General features: G+C 36.2%; 1 protein-coding gene across 7 annotated transcripts in view; it reads right to left on the minus strand.

Moving 5' to 3' along the window:
• PDS5B (PDS5 cohesin associated factor B) overlaps window positions 1–20,700 on the minus strand; it is a 178,522-nt gene that overhangs the window by 19,851 nt on the left and 137,971 nt on the right. For all 7 annotated transcript variants that reach the window (XM_027973013.3, XM_015098135.4, XM_015098134.4 and 4 more), the window contains exons 22-26: window positions 19,313–19,381; window positions 17,541–17,677; window positions 9,443–9,566; window positions 3,318–3,522; window positions 920–1,034 (exon numbers count right to left, since the gene is read on the minus strand). In XM_027973013.3, the coding sequence (XP_027828814.1) occupies window positions 920–1,034; window positions 3,318–3,522; window positions 9,443–9,566; window positions 17,541–17,677; window positions 19,313–19,381 (650 nt within the window). The remainder of the gene's footprint in view (window positions 1–919; window positions 1,035–3,317; window positions 3,523–9,442; window positions 9,567–17,540; window positions 17,678–19,312; window positions 19,382–20,700) is intronic.

The following is a 20,700-nucleotide window of genomic DNA, read 5'->3' on the forward strand; positions in this document are numbered from 1 at the left end:
AAGTTTTCCTTAGTATAATCATACTAACACAGAATTCATTTGGGAAAACTAATTGCTTATTTTCTAAAACTAGAAACTATGGCAAAAAGAGGGCAAAAGCCTTTTCTCTTGTCATGAGAAAATTACCAGTAATTTAATTTTATTCTCTTGAAGCACCACAAATACTTAACTTAAAATATTTCTATGAATCAAGAAACCAAGAGTTATTTTCCTTTAATAAGAAGCTAAAAGCATAAGAAATTAATTTATTCAAAACCACAGAGGTCACCCTTTACTATAACAGAAATAGGATCTCATCTCTATTTAAGGAAGTCTTACAAAGACTTCTCTAAATACCATTATATTCCCCCATCCCACACCCTGGCAGGTATATTCTTCTGGCATCTCAACAAGAATCTTTTAAAGAACTACAACTGTTATAAACCTAATTTAGTCAGAGAATCAACAGTGAAGTATGGGAACAGTTCCCTGGTTATCAACTTGGCCCATTATTAAATTAGATTATCTTTCTTCCTTACGGAGAAAGACAGGAACTGCAAAGGAAATATGCTTACCATGTGAATAAGAGTGTTAATTCACTCCACATAAAAATCTATACAGTGCTTCAGAAGAAAGTAGGAAGAGATAAGAATTACAAAGCAAACTCTTTAATGGATAACTTCAATAGAAAAGAAATGCCAGACTGGTAGAGAAACAGGACAGCAATACAGTAATTATGCTAAGTTGTTTTGGGAATTATATAAGAAATGAAATATGAAGAGATGGTAAGGGAAAAAAAAGAGAACAAATAAGGTAAAGAACCTTAAACTCCTAAGAAATGAAATAAATTTAAAACACTAATTATAACTGAGATTCCATTATCAGCAGGAAAGGGGAAAAAACTTCAGAAAATATGAAAATGGGATGGAAAAAGTCTTACTCTTTAACGTCTTTAAGTTGTTCAATATCCTGTACTTTGACATAATCTGGGTCATGCGCCAAAAGGTGAATTGTATATGGAACAACATACTCAGGTAGAAGAGACAATAATTTTTCTGAAAAAGAAATAAAACAAAAACATCTAGGTTAGAAAACCAAATCTTACTCATTCTCTTTCTCTCTCTGATAATCTTTATTTCTTGCATCCCAATAATATACCACAATATCACTGGAAGAAAAATACACTGAAAGGTCTAGTGCTGAGGTACATCATAAAGTTTATTCAGTTATCCATCATGGCCAATACTGATATGCCTACTAAACGCACCCTGTGCTGAGCCTACAAAGATAAATATTTCAATTTTCAACAGATACGAGAAAAAGTGACCCAAACTATACTCAAGACTAAGGAACATAAAATCTATTTTTCTTCTTATTAGTAACTCTAGGTTCAACACTCCCTTGTAAGTTGCTGTGCAAAAGGAAAACAACTAGTAAATCTTTCAGTCAGTATGGCACAAAAATAGGAAGTAAAGGTTGATACTATTTAATACAATTTACAACATAAAAACTGATAGAAAAGAACATTGTTTCTAGGGCATTTTAAATAACAATGAAGTATCTTTTCAGTTTAAATTCAAATGTTTTAATTTTTTGACTGAGATCAGTACAATCCATTATACATAGAAATGGAAATCCTAACTAGTTTTAATAAAGGTTACCCAAAAGACCAAGATTCATACTCTGAGCAATTCTTTTTATATTTCCTACTCTTGTAATTTTAAATCAGATGTTCAGTCTAGAGTAAAATAATGTATGTGTCAACAAGGCACCAAATTTTCTTTATTCCTATCACTGAACTCAAAGAGAATAAGCTTATGTGTAATATTCATTTCAAGGTAGGTACAGAAGAAAAAAGTAACATCAGTGAAATTTGAATTAAAGTCTATCAAACATGTAGTGAGTGCTTACTCTTTTCCAGACCTACTATTTTAGTAGGGCTTACTATTTTAAATATAAAGATGTGTAGGACTAGACACACACACACAAAAAAAAGACTAGACAAAGACCTCACAGTGAGCACAGGCAGGACCAGGACAGAAGCCCCACTTCACCATGAATAGTACCGTAAAATAAGAACAGCTAATAACTTCTGAGTACTTCTTTGGACCATGCATTATGCCAGGTGCTTTATATATATAACTTTTTAATCATAACCACCATAAGATACAAGTAAAACTATACCAATCTTACAAAAAGGAAACTAAGGCTCAGACTGCATAAACAACCTGCCCAAATACAACCAGTAAATGGCAGAGGTGGCAGAGGTGAGATTTAACTCCAGAACCCTCAAGGCGAAGTAGGAAGACAAAGAAAGAAAGAGGGTCTCAAAACTGTAAGGATTCAAAAGGGGCAAACTTCTCTCCTTGGTTTTGTTTATTTGTTCGGCCAGAAGGGGGAGGCAAAATTTCCACAGTTGACAACAGAGGGAAAAAAGCTGGCTAGACAAATTTCAAATAATCCAGAGTACAAGGAGCAAAGAATTTACATTCAGGAGTAGCTAGAGAGAAAGTTTAAAACTCAGGCTGAGAGTTAACTGCAAAGGGTCATGCTAATGAGCTTCTACTTGGTCCTCTGAGCAGAAAAAAGCCAACCAAGGTTTCAAGCAAGGAAATGATGTGAGCTGATCTGTTTTAGGAAGATAATTTTGACAGTGGTGTGGCTCGACTTGAGGCAGGGGAACATTTACAACAGGGAGTTAGTTAGGAGTAGATATGATAATCCAAGTGAAATACAGCAGGAAGGGGAGTTGGGAAGAAACAGCGAAGACACCCAAAAGAAGAATTAAGAGGATTTAGTGACCAATGAGAGGAAAAAAGAAGGCATGAGGAATGCCTGTGACTTCTGACTTGCATAACTGGATGGCTTTTAATGCTGTTGATCAAGTCATAGAAGTCAGGGACACAAAAACTAATAGTGTGGACGGAGTGATGTGAGCAGATTTTCAAAAAGCACACAGGACCCTGATATTAATGTCAGCTACAGATGAGGACAACCAATAAAGTTTAGAGACCTGGACTTTTTTAAAGTAAGAGTACTTAGACAATCTTTATAAATGTACCTCTTACTGTTTCATTTACCTCCAAAGTTCCTGCTTTTTCCCCTTGGTCTTTTAGTCAGTTGCATAAAGAACTATGGGTTGATATTTAAATACCCATGCATTTGTATTTTAAAAATGACCTTTTATGAGGAAAAGTTGCTACTGAAAAACAGTAATAACAACTTACTTAATGAGGGCTGATTAGAATATAATAAACAACAGAAACATCATCTTGTGTTCCACAAAACTGAAACTGGCAAGATGGGAAAGTACACTCTTCATTTTCACACAAGCTTACCGCTAACAGCTGCATGCTGTTTCAGATACTCCCGTCTCACATTGATATTTTTTACCAGACACTGCCTGGCATGAGCTCTTCTTTCTTTTACAGGGTCTTTTGCACAAAGTGCACAAATTGCCATATACTCAAGTGGAAGCCGTAATCGAGAAAGGCCTTTGTGAAGTTTCTGAGCAAATACTTGTCTTACTTGATAGCATTCATCCTGGAAGACATAATTATTCCACGTTACCTACATGGTATCAAAGAGGAAGTAACAACTTTGGATAGGAAATCCACTGTATCAGGTAATCAGAAGAATAAACAGCATGTGTACCCACAACCAGTGCTCCAGTTCACAGGACTGAGATGTGACAAGTTAATACGGAAGCCAGAGTGATAACTTGGACCTTAAAATGACTACCAGCTACCTGTGTGAGAACACATTGAATGTACTCTTAAAATAGATAAAAACTAGTAAATATTAGTCCACCTTAACTTAAATGAGATATGTAAAAACAAGTCTGAATACTATCTCTTATTTACCTTTTTCATTTACTTAGCAAGATAAAACTCTGTCCAATTTATATATTTAGTTCTATCATTTTAAAAAACTGTTCAGATTAAAACGCACAACTCCAAAGGCAGGAGTTACTAATCCATTTCAGCAACATCACGTTCCTCTTAGTTCTATAAATGAATTGCTCATCACTGTGCCTGCTTTTCTCACACTACTCACTCTCCTAAACCACCCACCTCCACTCTAGTAGCTAACCCGTCCTCATCTTCAAGGACAGCTCCCATAACATCTTCTCTGGGTCATCCCAGTGCACCAGCCCCAAGCATTCTGTATCTTGCATCAAACCTAGACTGGCAATTCGTTTCTTATATGATGGTATGGGGAGGGAGGTGGGAGGGGGGTTCAGGATTGGGAACATGTGTACACCTGTGGCGGAATCATGTTGATGTATGGCAAAAACCAATACAGTATTGTAAAGTAAAATAAAGTTAAAAAAAAAAAAAAAAGGACAGCTCCCATATCTTCTAGAAATCACTGTGTAAATCTTTATCCTGAACCTTCTGTGCATATCTAGTACTGTGCTCTGCTGGTACTCTGTGCAAATCTCCAGCCTAATATTTAGTACGCAGTATGAAAAGGACTGGTTTATCTGTCTTATGCAGTGCTGTTTCTTGAAGCCAAGCACTGTGATTTTACTCCTCTTTGTGCCTCAAAACCTAACACAGTGTATGCTACAGATTATGAGAATTTTTTCTAAACTATAGGGAAAAGCTCGATATGACTTTTGAGCCATATGAGATATACAAAGACTTTCATTATTACACTCCATCAATGAACATAATGTGTGGTGTGTTTCATATTATTGCAACTTTATGTTTATTTCTTCTATCTAGAATGCTAATTTCGCTTTTCTTCAAAACCCAGGTTGCAACATCTTGCCCTTATCTTTAAATCTTTATTTTGTTCATCTTCTTTCATTTAAACTTCAGTTTATTACAATACGAAACACCCACTTTTAAAAAAAGTCAAGTGCAGCTACTATGGAGAATAGTATGGAGGTTCCTCAAAAAACTGAAAGTAGAGTTGCCATACAACCCAGTAATCCCACTCGTGGGCACATAATCAGCAAAACCATAGTTCAGAAAGAGACCTGCACCACCCCGTTCACAGCAGTGCCGGTTATGACAGCTACAACCTGGAAGCAACATAAAGGCCCATCCACAGATGAATGACAATACAACTCAGCCGTAAAATGAATGAAATACTGCCATTCTGCAGCAACAGGAATGGACCTGTGGGTTATCATACTAAGTGAAGTAGGCAGGTCAGAAAGACAGATATTATCACTTATACGTGGAATCTAAAATAAGACACAAATGAACCTATCTACAAAACAACAGAACAGACACACAGAACAGACTTATGGTTGGTTGCCACGGGGGAAGGTAGAGTGGGGGAGGGATGAAATGGTAGTTTCAGGTTAGCAGATGCAAAGCATTATACACAGAATGGATAATAAGGTTCTACTGGATAGCACAGGGAACTAGATTCAGTATTCTGTGATAAACCATAACGGAGAAGAATATAAAAAGAATGTATGTGTGTGTGTGTGTGTATACACACTACTGAATTACTTTGCTATATAGCAGAAATTAACACAACGCTATAAATCAACTATACTTCAATTTTAAAAAATAGTAATTAATAGACAGAACTACTGTCTATTACCTATCCTTATATTCCACAAAACAAAGTTAAACTTATATCACCCCTTCTTCATTATCACCCCTATAGGGAGAAGAATTTTCAGTATCCAATTATTCATTATGAAAATATCCAATTACAAGCAAACAATATAAGTAGAAGTCAAAATATCACAAACATATTCACAAATGAACAAGCTATTCTTAAGACTATATTATAGATACAAACTAGTCAATATTATACTGGAGAAGAGAATGGTTACCCATGCCAGTATCCTTGCCTGGAGAATGCCATGGACAGAGGAGTCTGGGGGCTACTGTCTATGGGGTTGCAGAGAGACAGAAATGAATGAGAAACTCTCACTTTCACTCAATACTATTATCTAACAATAATAAGCTATAGTGGAACATAACCTGCAGAAGCAAGCGGCATCACTATGCTCGTCATACCTAAAACTAACACAATACTGGAAATCAAATATACCTCAATAAAGCAAGCAAACAAACAACAAAATACAAAATACTGAAGAACACTCAAATATCCCTCCACACTACTTAGATACATTTCCAAGGCCATGTTTTTGTCATTCTTTCAGTAATCACTGACAATCTAATAATGCGATGCAAATTAATTACAATGTCAACTGTGAATCACAGCAAAGGTAGGAGAGTTTCAAAAGGTCATTAAGATAATGTTAGGAAAAAACTGTCAAATCATATGCAAGGCAATTGACATATTTAACAACAAAAGATGAGAAAACTGACAAGAATGATGATACAATGGGTACAGCAAAAGAGAATCATCTAAATAAAGATTTAAAAGATGTGCTCCTGGGAAATGAGGAAGTCTTCCAATGTTTGCTCTGGTTTTTGCAAAGATTTACCCTTTTCACTAGTTTATAAAAAGTAATATGAAGTAAAGAACAGATTTATCCTTTCGACTAGGTTATTAAACCTGTCAATCCTAAAGGAAATCAACCCTGAATATCCACTAGAAGGACTGATACTGAGGCTGAAACTCCAGTACTTTGGCCACTGATACGAAGAGCTAACTCATTGGAAAAGACCCTGGTGCTGGGAAAGATTGAAGGCAGGAGGAGAAGTGGATGACAGAGGACAAGATGGTTGGATGGCATCACTGACTCAATAAATATGAGTTTGGGTAAGCTCCAGGAGACGGTGAAGGACAGGGAAGCCTGGCGTGCTGCAGTCCATGGGGTCACAGAGTCAGAGACAACTGAGCAACTGAACAACAAAGGCTATTAAAAATAGAAGTAAAGATTTACACTTTGACTAGGTTATAAAAACATGCGAAGCAGAGGATAGAGTGATACAATTTTTATCAGGAAAAATACACTCTCAAAAAAGCAGATACTTGATACTTTCATGTTTACAGTTATAACCAGTAATTGATTCAACATAAGGAAGATGGTATCTAATACTACCAAATATTTTTCTGAGATAAAGTTCCAATCGAAGCTTTTATTCACTACTAAGAAATTCATTTTAGTCTGCATATTAAATAAACTTTTGTGTTAATTCTGCTGTACAGCAAAGTATACTTTTTAAGTGTAAACTATTCTCAGAGTTATTTGTAGTATCTTGTAAATAGTTCAATTATTGTGTGTATTGCACTGTATTAACAGCACTTATATTTTCTGTTTTCCTAAGAAATTATCTTAAGGGCTATAGCCATGACTCACCTTTGTATCTGAAGAACCTAGAACAATGCATAGCACATAGAAGTACACAGTACATTTTCATGAAGTGCATTCACATTCTAAAATACCTAGATTGGCCTGGAGAATTCCATGGACTGTACAGTCCATGGGGTCGCAAAGAATCAGACATGACTGACTGATTTTCAAGGGCTTCCCTGGTGGCTCAGCTGGTAAAGAATCTGCCTGCCTGCAATGAGGGAGACCTGGGTTCAATCCCTAGGTTGGGAAGATCTCCTGGAGAAAGGAAAGGCTACCCACTCCAGTATTCTGGCCTGGACAATTCCATGGGCTTGTATAGTCCATGGGGTCGCAAAGTGTTGGACACAACTGGGCCACTTTTGCTTTCAATATTTGTATTATTGAATTTTTATTCCTCCAGATTTACTTTCTATTCAAATACATGACAAAGGCCACTGAGATACAACATTGCCTTTAACGAGCACAACTCAAGTAAATACAAATAAACCATAGGCATGTAACTAAGCACAAGGCAAGTATGTATCAGGACTGTAGATAAAATCTGTAGGGGATCCAAAGGAGATCTGTTGTAAAAATAAGAGCTAGTTTTGTGGAGAAGATTGTGTTTGAGCCTTGATTTTCAAAAAGGGTTGGATTTGGGTATGTAGAAATGAAGAGGGTGAAAATAAAATTAGAGGGAGGCAAACTACAGGTACATAAAAGAAAAAAAAATGTTCAGCTTCACTGAAATAAACATAGGTAAAGGGTGGTGTGCTAAACAGAATTTTTAAATGTATATGTGGGTCCAAATATCAGAAGGGCTTGAATGGCAAGGTAAAATATATGCAATTTTTCTTTCTTATGCGTACAAGCCCATAAATATTTCTGAACAGGGGAATAACATGACCAGAACTTGATAGGGAAATTCAACCCACCATACAGAAGTCTCCCAACAGCACAGATAACAGCTAACAATGGGTACAGCAATCAGAATGGTTAAGGTTAAGAAGGTATGAATAAAAAAGATGTAATAGATATCAAAGGACAGAATTATCTGTACTTTTGAGACAAGGTACAAACACAAGCAAATAGTCAAATATAAATCATGCTTTTAGGTCTAGGAAAGCCATTCACCTTTACTTAATGTTTCCTGAGGTTCTCTGTGTGTCAGGAAAGAGTAGATTTGGGAGAGATTCAGTCTTACACTCTCAGAAAATAAAAGTTTGAAAGTTCTGTTTGGTGTTGGAAGTGGGTCCAGAAACTTGAGAAGGGCCAGAAAACGTAGTTGTGAAGTATGACAAAAATCAGGAAACAAAAGCCCAAAAAAAAAAGTATTTCAAAAATAAAGGTGCAATGAGTTGTGTCAAATAATGCCAAAAGGACATGTAAAATAAAGATTAAGATCATTGGACTGGGGGACTTAGTTAGATCATTTTTGGAAAACAGTGAAAGCAAATGCTAAAATGTGAGCATTTAAGAGAGGATAAGAGAGCAGAGACAAGCCTGTGGTTGAAAGGAACAACAAAATTAGGAAAAAGCTTTGTTTACAATAGGGTAATCCCATATTTGTAAGTTGTGAGAATGTGATAATAATTAACATTTTACAATGACTACATGTTTCACAGTCAACAGAATTCTAAAACAACCTTTAAACTAAGGTAATTTGAACTTTCACATTGGGAATTTGGTGACTGAGATAGTAACACATACAGTATGCTAGAAAAGAAAGTCTCTAGAATTTAACAAGCATGGATGTTCTCTGGACAAAGTGGACATTTAACTAATGATCTGCACAAACTTACTATACACAGCAAGTTCCAAACAAAGTCCATCTCTCTTAACATCTATACTTGCCCTAATTTTTAAAAAAAATTTCTACTTAACAACCAATACCACTAATACCCTAAGAAATATCAGACCAAGAATCCAATAAATCGATAAACTGCAAGTACTACCAATTTGAAAAATTAATTACATACGTTGTTTCCTAAGAAATTTAATATGCTATTTTTAAACAATTCTCATTTTATGGCAAAATAAGGTTATTTCCAAAATTAAAGAGGGAATAGTAAACCAGAAAATCATGGGCTTTGCAAAAATCTCATTTCTCATATTGCCTAGTCAAGTATCTGAACCAAAACTAAAATCATAATAAACAGATGTTTTAAATACTGGAGTACCACAAGTACTAAAAGTCAAAGAACACAAAGAATCATGTTCTGTACAACCAACCATTTTCCTTACATTGATAGCTAGAGCACACAGCTGATACTGTTCTAACGTGATAATCTCATGGTAGCAGGGCTCCTGGGCCAGCTTCACAATTGCGCTCCCAGCAGCAAGTCGCAGGCGTGACATATCTGGTTTACTGAAAGATAAGCAAGAAAGAACAGGAATCAGATTTCTGAACATCTGCACAAGAACACTCCTACTTTGTATATCTAATTATATAAAAATTCCTCTGGCCAATAAAAAAAAAGGGCAGAAAACATTTCAGTGATACTGACCACTATATTATGCTTGGAAGATGGTGTCCAATAGCACAAAATTCTTCTCTTGAACACAAGTGTAAGCTAGTCATTGAATTTTCTTGTTCTACACAGAAAGCTTTCAGCCAAGCCTAGGACAAATCTATTTGTATGTTCAGTTGTTAGGTCTCAAGTCATGGATTTTTTGGGGGATATGTGTTTACTTATGTATTAGGCACAAAATGTCATAACTTACTGATCATTCAACTAAAACTATGGTGTTAAGTACAAAAGAAGTTAACATAAAAGCAGGTACAATAGATTTTAAAAATTACTATTTTTAGCTAGTATTCAATTTTGAAATATTATCAGGAGCCTCTTTTTAAGGGAAGAAAATCTGTTGTAAAATGGGATGTACTTCAGCAATTAGGAAATTCTTGACTAGTAAATATATTTAAATAATCCTTCCTAATACAGAGATATATCAGATGAATTACTGATTCACTGAAATATTGTAAGGAGGGAAGTTGTAACTCCTTAATTAGGACTCCCTATGTAGCTCCACAGTAAAACATTATTATTTGCTATACATACAAAAATACACCATACTGAGAGGGATGTAAAAGAGGTAAATCTTAATTAATCTTCCAGGATGCAAAAGAGACAAATCTTAATCTTCCAAGATCTAAAGATCTAGTTGGTTTAAGGCTCTTTCTTTATCTAACAATTATGTAAAAATATTTCCTGACTGTATGCCAACATTAATAAGGTTCTGAAGTTACAGGTTGCAGAGATATTTTCAGTTCATCAATAGCAATATTCCAAGTAGTTATTATAAGATAAGTCACTCAACCACTGCTAAGGAAAGTCTGAATTCCTTGTTGGAATTTATTTAGTAAAATTTAAAAAGTAACTAATTAAAATACTCTGTGTGTGTGTGCACGCGCACACACATGCACGCTCAGTCATGTCTGACTCTTTGTGACCCCACGGAATGCAGCTTGCCAAGCTCCTCTGTCCATTACAACAATGTTTTTGAAGACTAGTTTGAGAACGCAGACCCAATGAGAGCTCCTGCAGGTGGGACAGGTCTGGCCTTAGCAGCTGTGGGCTTTGCAGGCACGTACACTCGGGCACTGGGCTAGGCTAGGGTCTGCAGTGCCTCCATAGCTCCCACAGCGGGTCCAGGTATGCAACTACTATAGTCTTGGGACCTGACTTCAGTGTATCTGCACTGGTGACCTTGTGAAAACAACTCCTGAGAGACACCAAGAGCAACTGCCAGCATATCCATGCTTAAGGTAAGGCAAAGGCAGTGCCAGCAACAGTGCACTTTGTGAGCTCACACAATAGGGGAAGGTGATGCAACAGAGCACACTCACAGGCACACAGCTCCAGGGGAGCAATACTCAGTGGCTCTTCTGCTGGGGGCTTCCAATCCTACCACCCTTGCACTACAGATCAGAAACAGATCGGGGGCTTCTACTCCCAGCAACTTGGGAGCAGATCCTGCCCCAACAGGGCAATGACAACCACAGACCAAAGAGGAGGCCCCATCAATATCCTGTACAGGCTCTGGTCACTGCAACATCTGTCACAGCTCCCATCAAGGGGATACTGGCCAGCATACATGGAGGGAACAGGCTGCAGGCCTTCATACTAAAAAACAGCCCTCACACCAAAACATACTAAACTTACACAGGCTACACAGGGTCATTCCCCACAGAAAAACAGCCCTCAAAGACCACAGCAAACAACTGCTCTAGACTCACAGGGCAAAAGAAATGAAAGTAAAATAAAGAAGCAGAAAAAGCACTCCCCATTAAAAGATAGAATTCCCCTGAAAGAACAATGAAACATTTCTTCAGACTAACAGACACTGAATTCAAAATGGAGAAAATGAATGAAAATACTACAGGAATTAAGAAAGGTCACTGATAGAGATGCAGATTACTGTGAAAAGGAATTGGAAACTATAAGCAGGGGCCAAGGAAAAAACATAGAATTCATTAGAAGAGACGAAAGCTGAACTAAAGGCTATAGACAGCAGAAGGAATAAGTGATCTGGAAGACAGAAAAATGGAAATTACCCAAGTAGATCAGCAGACAACCACCCCCTAAAAAAAGGCAATATAAGAGACCTATGGGATAATATGAAGCATCCAAATCTATGCATGATAGGGATTCTGGAAGAAAAAAGAGAAAGGGGAATGAACATGTTCTTGAAAAAATTATGGCTGAAAACTTACCAGGCCTAAAGAAAGAAATAGAAGCACAAAGTACCCTTAACAAGATAAATCCAAAGAGACTTATACCAAGACACATTATAATAATGTTAAAGAGGACTTTTAAAGGCAACAAGAGAACCAGAGTTAACTACAAGGGAACCCCCAAAAGGCTATCAGCTCATTTCTCTACAGAAACACTGTAGGCCAGAAGGGAGTAGCAAGATAAGATATATTCAAAGTCCAAAAGTGAAAAATCTGCAACCCAGGATACTATAGCCAGCAAGACTATCCTTTAGAATAGAAGGAGAAATAAAGAATTTCTCAGACAAACAATAACTTAAAGAATACAATACTAAACCTATCTTAAAGGAAATATTGACAGGTCCTCTCTAAGTAGAAAACATGCAAGAATCTATAAGAAAGAGAAAATCACAATTGGAAAGTAAATCACTGAAATAAGTACACAAATTCTTTAAAAGAATAAAATTACTGTGAAAGCAATGATTACCAAAATGAACAGCAAAAGTGTCACTATGAGGATGTAAAAGGACAACAAAATTATAAAATGTGGGAGAGGAGAGTAAGAAAATATAGATTTGTCTTTTCCTAGAATGTGTTTCAGTTTGTATGATTACCAATCTAAAACAAGTAGGTATACGAACGGGTTTAATATATTTGAAAACCAGGGCAAGCACAAATCAAAAACGTAACAGAAGATTAACAAAAATCAAAAAGAAGAGAATACAAGAATAATACAAAAGAAAACCATCAAACCACAAACCTAAAGTCAGCAGACGGAAGGAAATAATAAAGATAGGAATAATAAACAGAGGAAATAAATAAAAGAGATTTAAAAACAACACCAAAAAAAAAAATCAATAAAACCAAGAGCTGATTCTTTGACACGGCACACAAAAATTGACAAACCTCTGACCAGGCTCACCAAGAACAAAAGACCCAAATAAACAAAATAAGAAATCAAAGAGGAGAAATCACAACTCAAACTGCAGAAATACAAAGAAACCGAAAGAGAATTACTATGATCAATACTATGAACCTAGAAGAAAAGGACAACTTTTTAGAAACATACAACCCACTAAAAAGCAAGAAGAAACAGATAACCAGACCAATCTCTAGAAATGATATAGAATCTATAATTTTAAAAAGCAAACCAAAAACACTCCCTATAAACAAAACTTCAAGACCAGATGGCTTCACTGGGGAATTCTATAAAACATACAAAAAAGAACTTCTTAAACTCTTCCAAAAGAGTGAATAGGAAGAAAACACTCCCAGAGACATTCTATGAAGTCACCATCACCCTAAAGTTTGGTAATGAAGTTACCAAAACCAGACAAAGACACCATCAAAAAAGCAAACTACAGGTCAATATCTTTGATGAATAAACACAAAAGTTTTTAAAGTATCAGCAACCTGAATTCAACAACACATAAAAAAGGTCATACACCATGACCAAGCTAGATTCACCCCAGGGCCACAAGGATAGCTCAACACATGCAAATCAATCAATGCGATACACCATATCAACAAAAGGAAGGATTAAAACCACATGATTATGTCAATAGATGCAGAAAAAGCACTTGATAAAAGTCAATATTCATTCATGATACAAAACCCTTATGAAAATGAGTATAGAGGGAACATAACTCAACATAATAAAAGCTATTTATGATGAACCCACAGCCCATATAATATTCAACAGTAAGAACTTGAAAGCCTTCCCAGTATACTCTGGAAAAAGACAAAGATGCCCACTCTTACCACTTCACTTCAACATAGTATTGGAAGTCCCAGCTAAAGCAGAGAAGGAAAGGAAATAAAAAGTATTCAAATTGGTAGAAAAGAGGTACAAATTATTATTATATGTAGATGATACAATATGGAAAACTCTAAAGACACCACACAGAAACTACTAAAACTGATAAATGAATTCAGCAAGGTAGAAGGATATGAGATTAATATACAGAAACAGGCTGCATTTCTTTACAGCAACAATGAAATACTGGAAAGCGAGTGTAAACAAACAATCCCTTTTAAAATTATACCACCAAAATAAAATACTTAGGAATAAATTGGACCAAGGAGATGAAAGACTTATATATTGAGAAATACAAAATATTAATAAAGAAAACTGAAGATGATTCAGAAAACGGAAAAACATCCCAGCTCTTGAATTGAGAGTTAACACTGTTATTAAAATGGCCATACTATGCAAAGCAATCAACAGATTTAAGGCGATACCTATCAAATTACCCATGAGACTTTTCACAGAATTAAAACAAATAATCCTAAAAGGTAAATGGAACCAAAAGACTCAGAATTGCCAACGCAATCCTGAGGAAAAGTACAAGCAGGAGGCACTGTCCTCCAGGCTTCAGACAATACAAAAAAAGCTCCCATAATCAAAACAGTATGTTATTGGCACAAAAACAGACACATGGATCAATGGAACGGAATAGAGAACCCAGAATAAATCCACAAACCTGTGAACAATTAATCCTTGACAAAGGAAGCAAGAATATTCAATGAGGAAAAGACAGTCTCTTCATCAAGTGGTGCTGGGAAAGATGGACAGCTGTGTGTAAGTCAATCAAGTAAGAACACACTCTCACACCATACACAAAAATAAACTCAAAATGTCTTGAAGACTTAAAAACAAAACGACACCATAAAACTCACAGAAAAAAGCCTAAATATTCTGACATAGATCACACAATGTGTTCATAGGTCAGGCTCCCAAGGCAATAGAAATAAAAGCAAAAATAAACGAATGGGACCTAATTAAACTTACAAGCTTTTGCACAGCAAAGGAAACCACTAACAAAATGAAAAGACAACCTAGGGATAGGCAGAAAATATTTGCAAATGATGTGACAAATAACAGCTTTTTTTCCAAAATACAGAAACAGCTCAAAGAACTCAACAACAATCAAGCCAATCAAAAAATCTAAATATACATCTCTCCAAAGGAGACATATAGATGACCAATAAGTACATGGAAAGATGCTCAGCGTTCCTAATTACTAGAGAAATGCAATCAAAACCACAAGGAGGTACCACCTCACACCAGTCAGAATGGTCATCATGAAAAAGTATACAAACCACAAATGCTGGAGAAGGTGTGAAGAAAAGTTCCTTCACTTTCGGTAGGACACTGTTCTTATACTGTTGGTAGGAAAGTAGATCAGTGCAGCCACTATGGAAAACAATATGGAGGTTCTTCAAAAAACTAAAAGTTCCAGCAATTTCCACTCCTGGACATATACCAAGACAAAACTAACCTTAAAAAGATAAATGCACCCTTATGTTCACTATTTGCAATAGCTAAGACATGGAAACCAGAGAAGGCAATGGCACCCTGCTCCGGTACTCTTGCCTGGAAAATCCCATGGATGGAGGAGCCAGGAGGGCTGCAGTCCATGGGGTCGCTGAGGGTCGGACACGACTGAGCGACTTCACTTTCATGCATTGGAGAAGGAAATGGCAACCCACTCCAGTGTTCTTGCCTGGAGAGTCCCAGGGACAGGGGAGCATGGTGGGCTGCCGTCTATGGGGTCACAGAGTCAGACACGACTAAAGTGACTTAGCAGCAGCAAGACATGGAAACAACGTAAATGTCCATTGACAGATGAATGGACAAAGAAGATATGGTATGTGCATACAGTGGAATATTACTTAGCCATCAAAAAGATGAAATTCTGCCATTTGCAACAACATGAATGGACCTAGAGATTATCATACTAAGCAAAGTCAGAATGAGACTTATATGTGGAATTTAAAATGTGACACAAATCACAAATCTACAAAACAAAAACAAACCAGAAATAGAAAAAAGACATGTGGTTGCTAAGGGGACAGAAGTGTAGAGGAGAAAGGGATTGGGAGTTTGGGATTAGCAGAGGCAAACTTTTAGCTATAGGATGGATAAACAAGATCCTACTGTATACCACAGGGAACTATATTCAATATCCTGTGACAAACTACAATGCAAAAGAACATGGAAAGGCATATATATATATATATATATATATATGTATGTATGTATGTATTTAACTTAATCCCTTTGATGCACAGCAGAAATTGACACATTATTATAAATCAACTGTACTTCATTCAATTTTTTTTAAAAAATGCAGACAAATCCAATGTAATTCACACACACTTATAGAATTCAAGAACACATGTGATTTTGTTAAAGAATACTATGAATAAAACAGGTGGCATGAGACCTAAGTATGCACATAAATAATATAATTAGTAAATTTGAGACAAAATGTATTAATACTAAGGAAATTTTTCTAATTATTATGTTACTCTTGGATGCTAACATAAATTATAAGAGTAGAAGGTAGAGACAACTAATTTTACTGAAAAGGTAATAAATGAGTTATACATGTGGAATACCTTATAGAATTTTCTTTTTTGATCTGTTTGAGAAGAATGTGTTAATGCTAATATTCTATGCAAAAAGTACTGTATGAGCAAAACATATAAGAAATGAAGCAAAGATAGCAAAGTATTAAGCAGTTGACAATTACCATTTGGTCCTAAAGACTTTAAGCTAGATGTGTATACACACACACACACACGTATATATATAAAAGGTGGGGGAAGTTACTCTCATATTTTTAACTACCAATAAGATGCTATAAATGGCACCTGTATTTTCACAGAGGATGAACTTCTAAATGTTAGCTAATTCTGACATAATCACTACCATCAATATATCCAATTACTATGTGCTGGGCAGTGTTTTAAATATATTAAATATACCAACTTTTTTATTATCATAATAGCTAGATGAGATAGATATTAATCATCATCTCTGTTTTACAGCTGAAGAAACTGAGGTACAGAGCAGTTACAGTAACTTGCTGAAAGGTACCAAGCTGCTAAGATGTGGTCCCAGGATTTGAATCTGGAATCCGGAGTTCATGTTTTCAATCTCTAGACTATACGTCTTTCAAACAAAACAAACAAAAAAGTATGTGTATTTTTAATACTTTGTGTCAAGTGCATTTTCCACATATGCATATATTTTTACTTCTGGAGAGCCAATTCCATTGGAAAAGACCCTGATGTTGGGAAAGACTGATGTCAAAAGGAGCAGGGGGTAGCAGGGGATGAGATGATTAGATAGCATCACCAACTAAATGGACATGAGTCTGAGCAAACTCCAGGAGACAGTGGAGGACAGAGGAGTCTGGTGTGCTGGAGTCCACGTGGTCGCAAAGAGTCAAACATGACTTAGCAACTGAACAACAACAACAATACTTCTGGCAACAGATTCAGGTAAGTTGCTTTCTATTCGGTCTGTTCTTCTGCATTTAGATATTAACAGGAATGTAAAACACCAGTTACTGATTAGTACATTAACAATTTCATATGAGGTATTAAAAAAAGTAAAGATCTACTGTTAAAAATACTTTAAAGCATTCAGCAGTAATCTGCACTAGACATGGGACTGTCATTTTGAAATAACCAATATACAAAAGCCTATTACAACAAAAGTATATGCATATCTACAAATCTGTATTTTATTTAAAAAGAAACAATCATTCAAAAATTACATCAGATGTTAACATACTGTGTAATCCAAAGAATGCTGAAGCTGTAATTACATACCTAATTTTCCCTTGTTCTGTCAAGTCTCCATCACTGTGCAATATTGTTGTAAGCAATCTTAAAGTAGAAGTTCCTGATTTACTGTGATTATTTTTCATTCCAAGTAGCCATCGAACCATCATTTTAATAGCCTGAATCTATTTAAAATACAAATTGACACAACATTGCTACTGTTCAAAGAAACTCTACATTAGCTTTGAAAAAGAATGAAGAAATGTTTTTAATAGATGCATTTTAAGAAAAGGAAAGAAAAAATTATTTTTATTTGCATGTGTGAAGATAACTTTGAATGTTTTAAAAGGTCTCACATTCCACCTCCTGGTAATTGACAAATGAATGATTTACCTAAAAACTGGTTCTTCCCCCTTTTTAAAAAATGTTTCTCCAACACTCTAGCCTTTAGAATCCACAGTAAAATCATGTTAACTTCCCTAATCCATAAAGTTCCCAAATGCAAATCATATTCCATCTTTTCTAAGAGTTTATACCACCTTACATTTGTACTGTATTTTTCATAATTATGAAGTACTTACTATCAATATCAGTACTTTAATACCTGTTACTGCCTCTAATATTTGGAACAACCCTTTCTGAAGGGGTGCAACACATTTTCTCTTTTTTACGTATTACCTTACTTTTTATAGATCTGAAGCTTCAGAGCTAAATGGGTTTTAGACTGTGGTATGCGGCTTACACTCTTCAGATTCTCTTCCTTGGCCACTTTGTAACCATGAACTTAAGTGCAGGCTGCCCGCCTTCTAATACAGTGTTGTCCAACTATACAAAACTGCTGCTTGAGACCAATGCAGAGAAAACTGGTTCATACTAGAACTCAAAACCAGCATCATTCAATGATACTAAAGAAAGACTGCCCTACAGGTCTGGAGAAATAGTATTAGAATCTGAAACTGCAATAATGTGAAAAAGTAGTTCACAGTATGAAACATAAATATACAACAAAATTATTTATAAGAAAGTATAATTAGTAAAACAATATTTAATGTATTTGTTCTTGGCCTTCATACCTTGGGCAGCAGACTGAGGTCTATATTACAGACTACATACGGTTTTAGAGAAGTAATACTCCTACAGAAGCGGTAAGCAATCTTTTACATATGACTTCTAACTCAAGAAATGACAGGTTGAATTTTTTTAAATAAAAAAGTTTATCAAATCCCATGGAAAAGATGTGCGTGCATGCTCAGTTGTGGCCAACTCTTTTGTGACTGTATGGGCTGTTGCCTGCCAGGTTCTTCTGTCCATGCGATTTCCCAGGCAAGAATACTGGAAACGGGTTGCCATTTCCTCCTGTGGGGTATATTCCTGACCCGGGGATCGAACCCTTGTCTCTTGCACTGACAGGCAGATTCTTTCTCTTGCATTGGTAGGCTGATTCTTCACCACTAGAGCCGCCTGGGAAGCCCTGCTGAATAATCTTAAAACCTGGATGACCATCGTTACTGAAAGAAGGTACTTAAGGCCAGCATTGTCTTTTGCCATTAAAATATTGATATCTAAGAAAAAGCAACATGGAAGGAGTTTTCAAACTCTTTTTATTTTCCAAACTAGATTATGTGCAGCTGTCCAAAGTCTCAGGTTTCTCAGTATTGCCCTATACTCTCATGGCCCAAAGGATGTCACAGGATAAACATAAAACCTTGAGTTATTTCAATAGCCATATCTTTATAACAGGAACTATTAGCACCTATAATATAATAATAATAGGGTATATTAAGTAGATTAAAATCAGCAGATCTGTGCATATCACTCACTTTGACCATTGTTTCAGGTGAAACCTCTTCATCTGGAACCCAAAGCTTAGTTGTCTTTTTTCCTGGAAGCTAAACAAAAATTAAGGACTTTAAGATACAAATTCTCATGTGTAATTAATATTTAGAGAATGAATGAAATCTTTACCTTCTATAACAATAGTCATTATATATGACTATGTTTTCTGTTACTTATGCAAAAAGGTTGAAAGACCTGTCTTCACTAGCACCAAAATGAACCTTATGCCTCCAGCTCCAGTTGGTTCTTTGCAGGTATGAGACAGGACTGACTTTAACAACTTATGTACACTTCCTTGCTTAACCCCCTTTAAGACTAATGTTTCATTTATTTAAGGCAGTCAGCAAAGAAGAGGATAAAAATCACTGGAGCCAAAAAGGATACAGATGACCCTTGAATAAGACAAGTTTGAACTGTGCAGGTCCACCAACATGCAGATTTTAAGTGAATATATACTACAGTGATACACTATACACAATCTATATTTGACTGAATCACAAATGCCCAAGGAACCACATACAGACAGCTGACTATAAATTATAAAAAGATTTTTCCACAACACAAAGGGTTGGCAGCTTTAACTTTCATTTTGCTCAATGGTCAGCTATAGTTCATCAACAAGGGTGAAGGTAGCTGCAAAAAGTCTTGAGCAGGGAACAAATATAAAGGTTTGCAGCTGAAGTAACAGAAAACATACATTAGTATCTTCCTACTTCAAGGCAACACATACTCACACCCACACACCCCACCCCACACCCATCCCTCTTACCCCGTTAGCTGGGCTGGGAAGCAAAAAAGTCAAAGTGTTAGTCAGTCATGTCCAACTCTTTGTGACCCCAAAGACTGTAGCCGGCCAGGATCCTCTGTCCAAGGAATTCTCCAGGCAAGTATCCTGGAGTGGGTAGCCATTCCCTTCTCCAGGGGATCCTCCTGACCCAGGGATCAAACCCAGGTCTCCTGCACTGTGTACTGTTTGCCGTCTGAGCACCAGGGAAGCCCAGAAAACAAAACCAAAACCATAGAAAAGTTTCAAAAAACAGAAAATAAACAGCAAAAGTAAACAAACAATAAAACAGAGCAAGAGGACTGACATCTCCAGAAAAACACAGAAAACACCCTCCAAAAAGTCATCTTTTCAGAACAATCATAGAGTAATACTGAGATGATAAACTGAAAGTGCTGAGAGGCGGAATTCACAGCAGCAGCCGGGCAACAAGTAAGGTGATCAAAGAGCTGAGCCCAATCTTGGAACACAGGAGATCCCATTTTTACCTCAACTTGACATGAGCAATTGCTAGTTGGAAACAGAAATCAAAGAGCATCTCAGATGACCTTCTGGCAACAGGATAGGTAGTTCCAATACAGAAGGCAA

Source organism: Ovis aries, chromosome 10, assembly GCF_016772045.2.
Source record: "Ovis aries strain OAR_USU_Benz2616 breed Rambouillet chromosome 10, ARS-UI_Ramb_v3.0, whole genome shotgun sequence".
Taxonomy (NCBI): domain Eukaryota; kingdom Metazoa; phylum Chordata; class Mammalia; order Artiodactyla; family Bovidae; genus Ovis; species Ovis aries.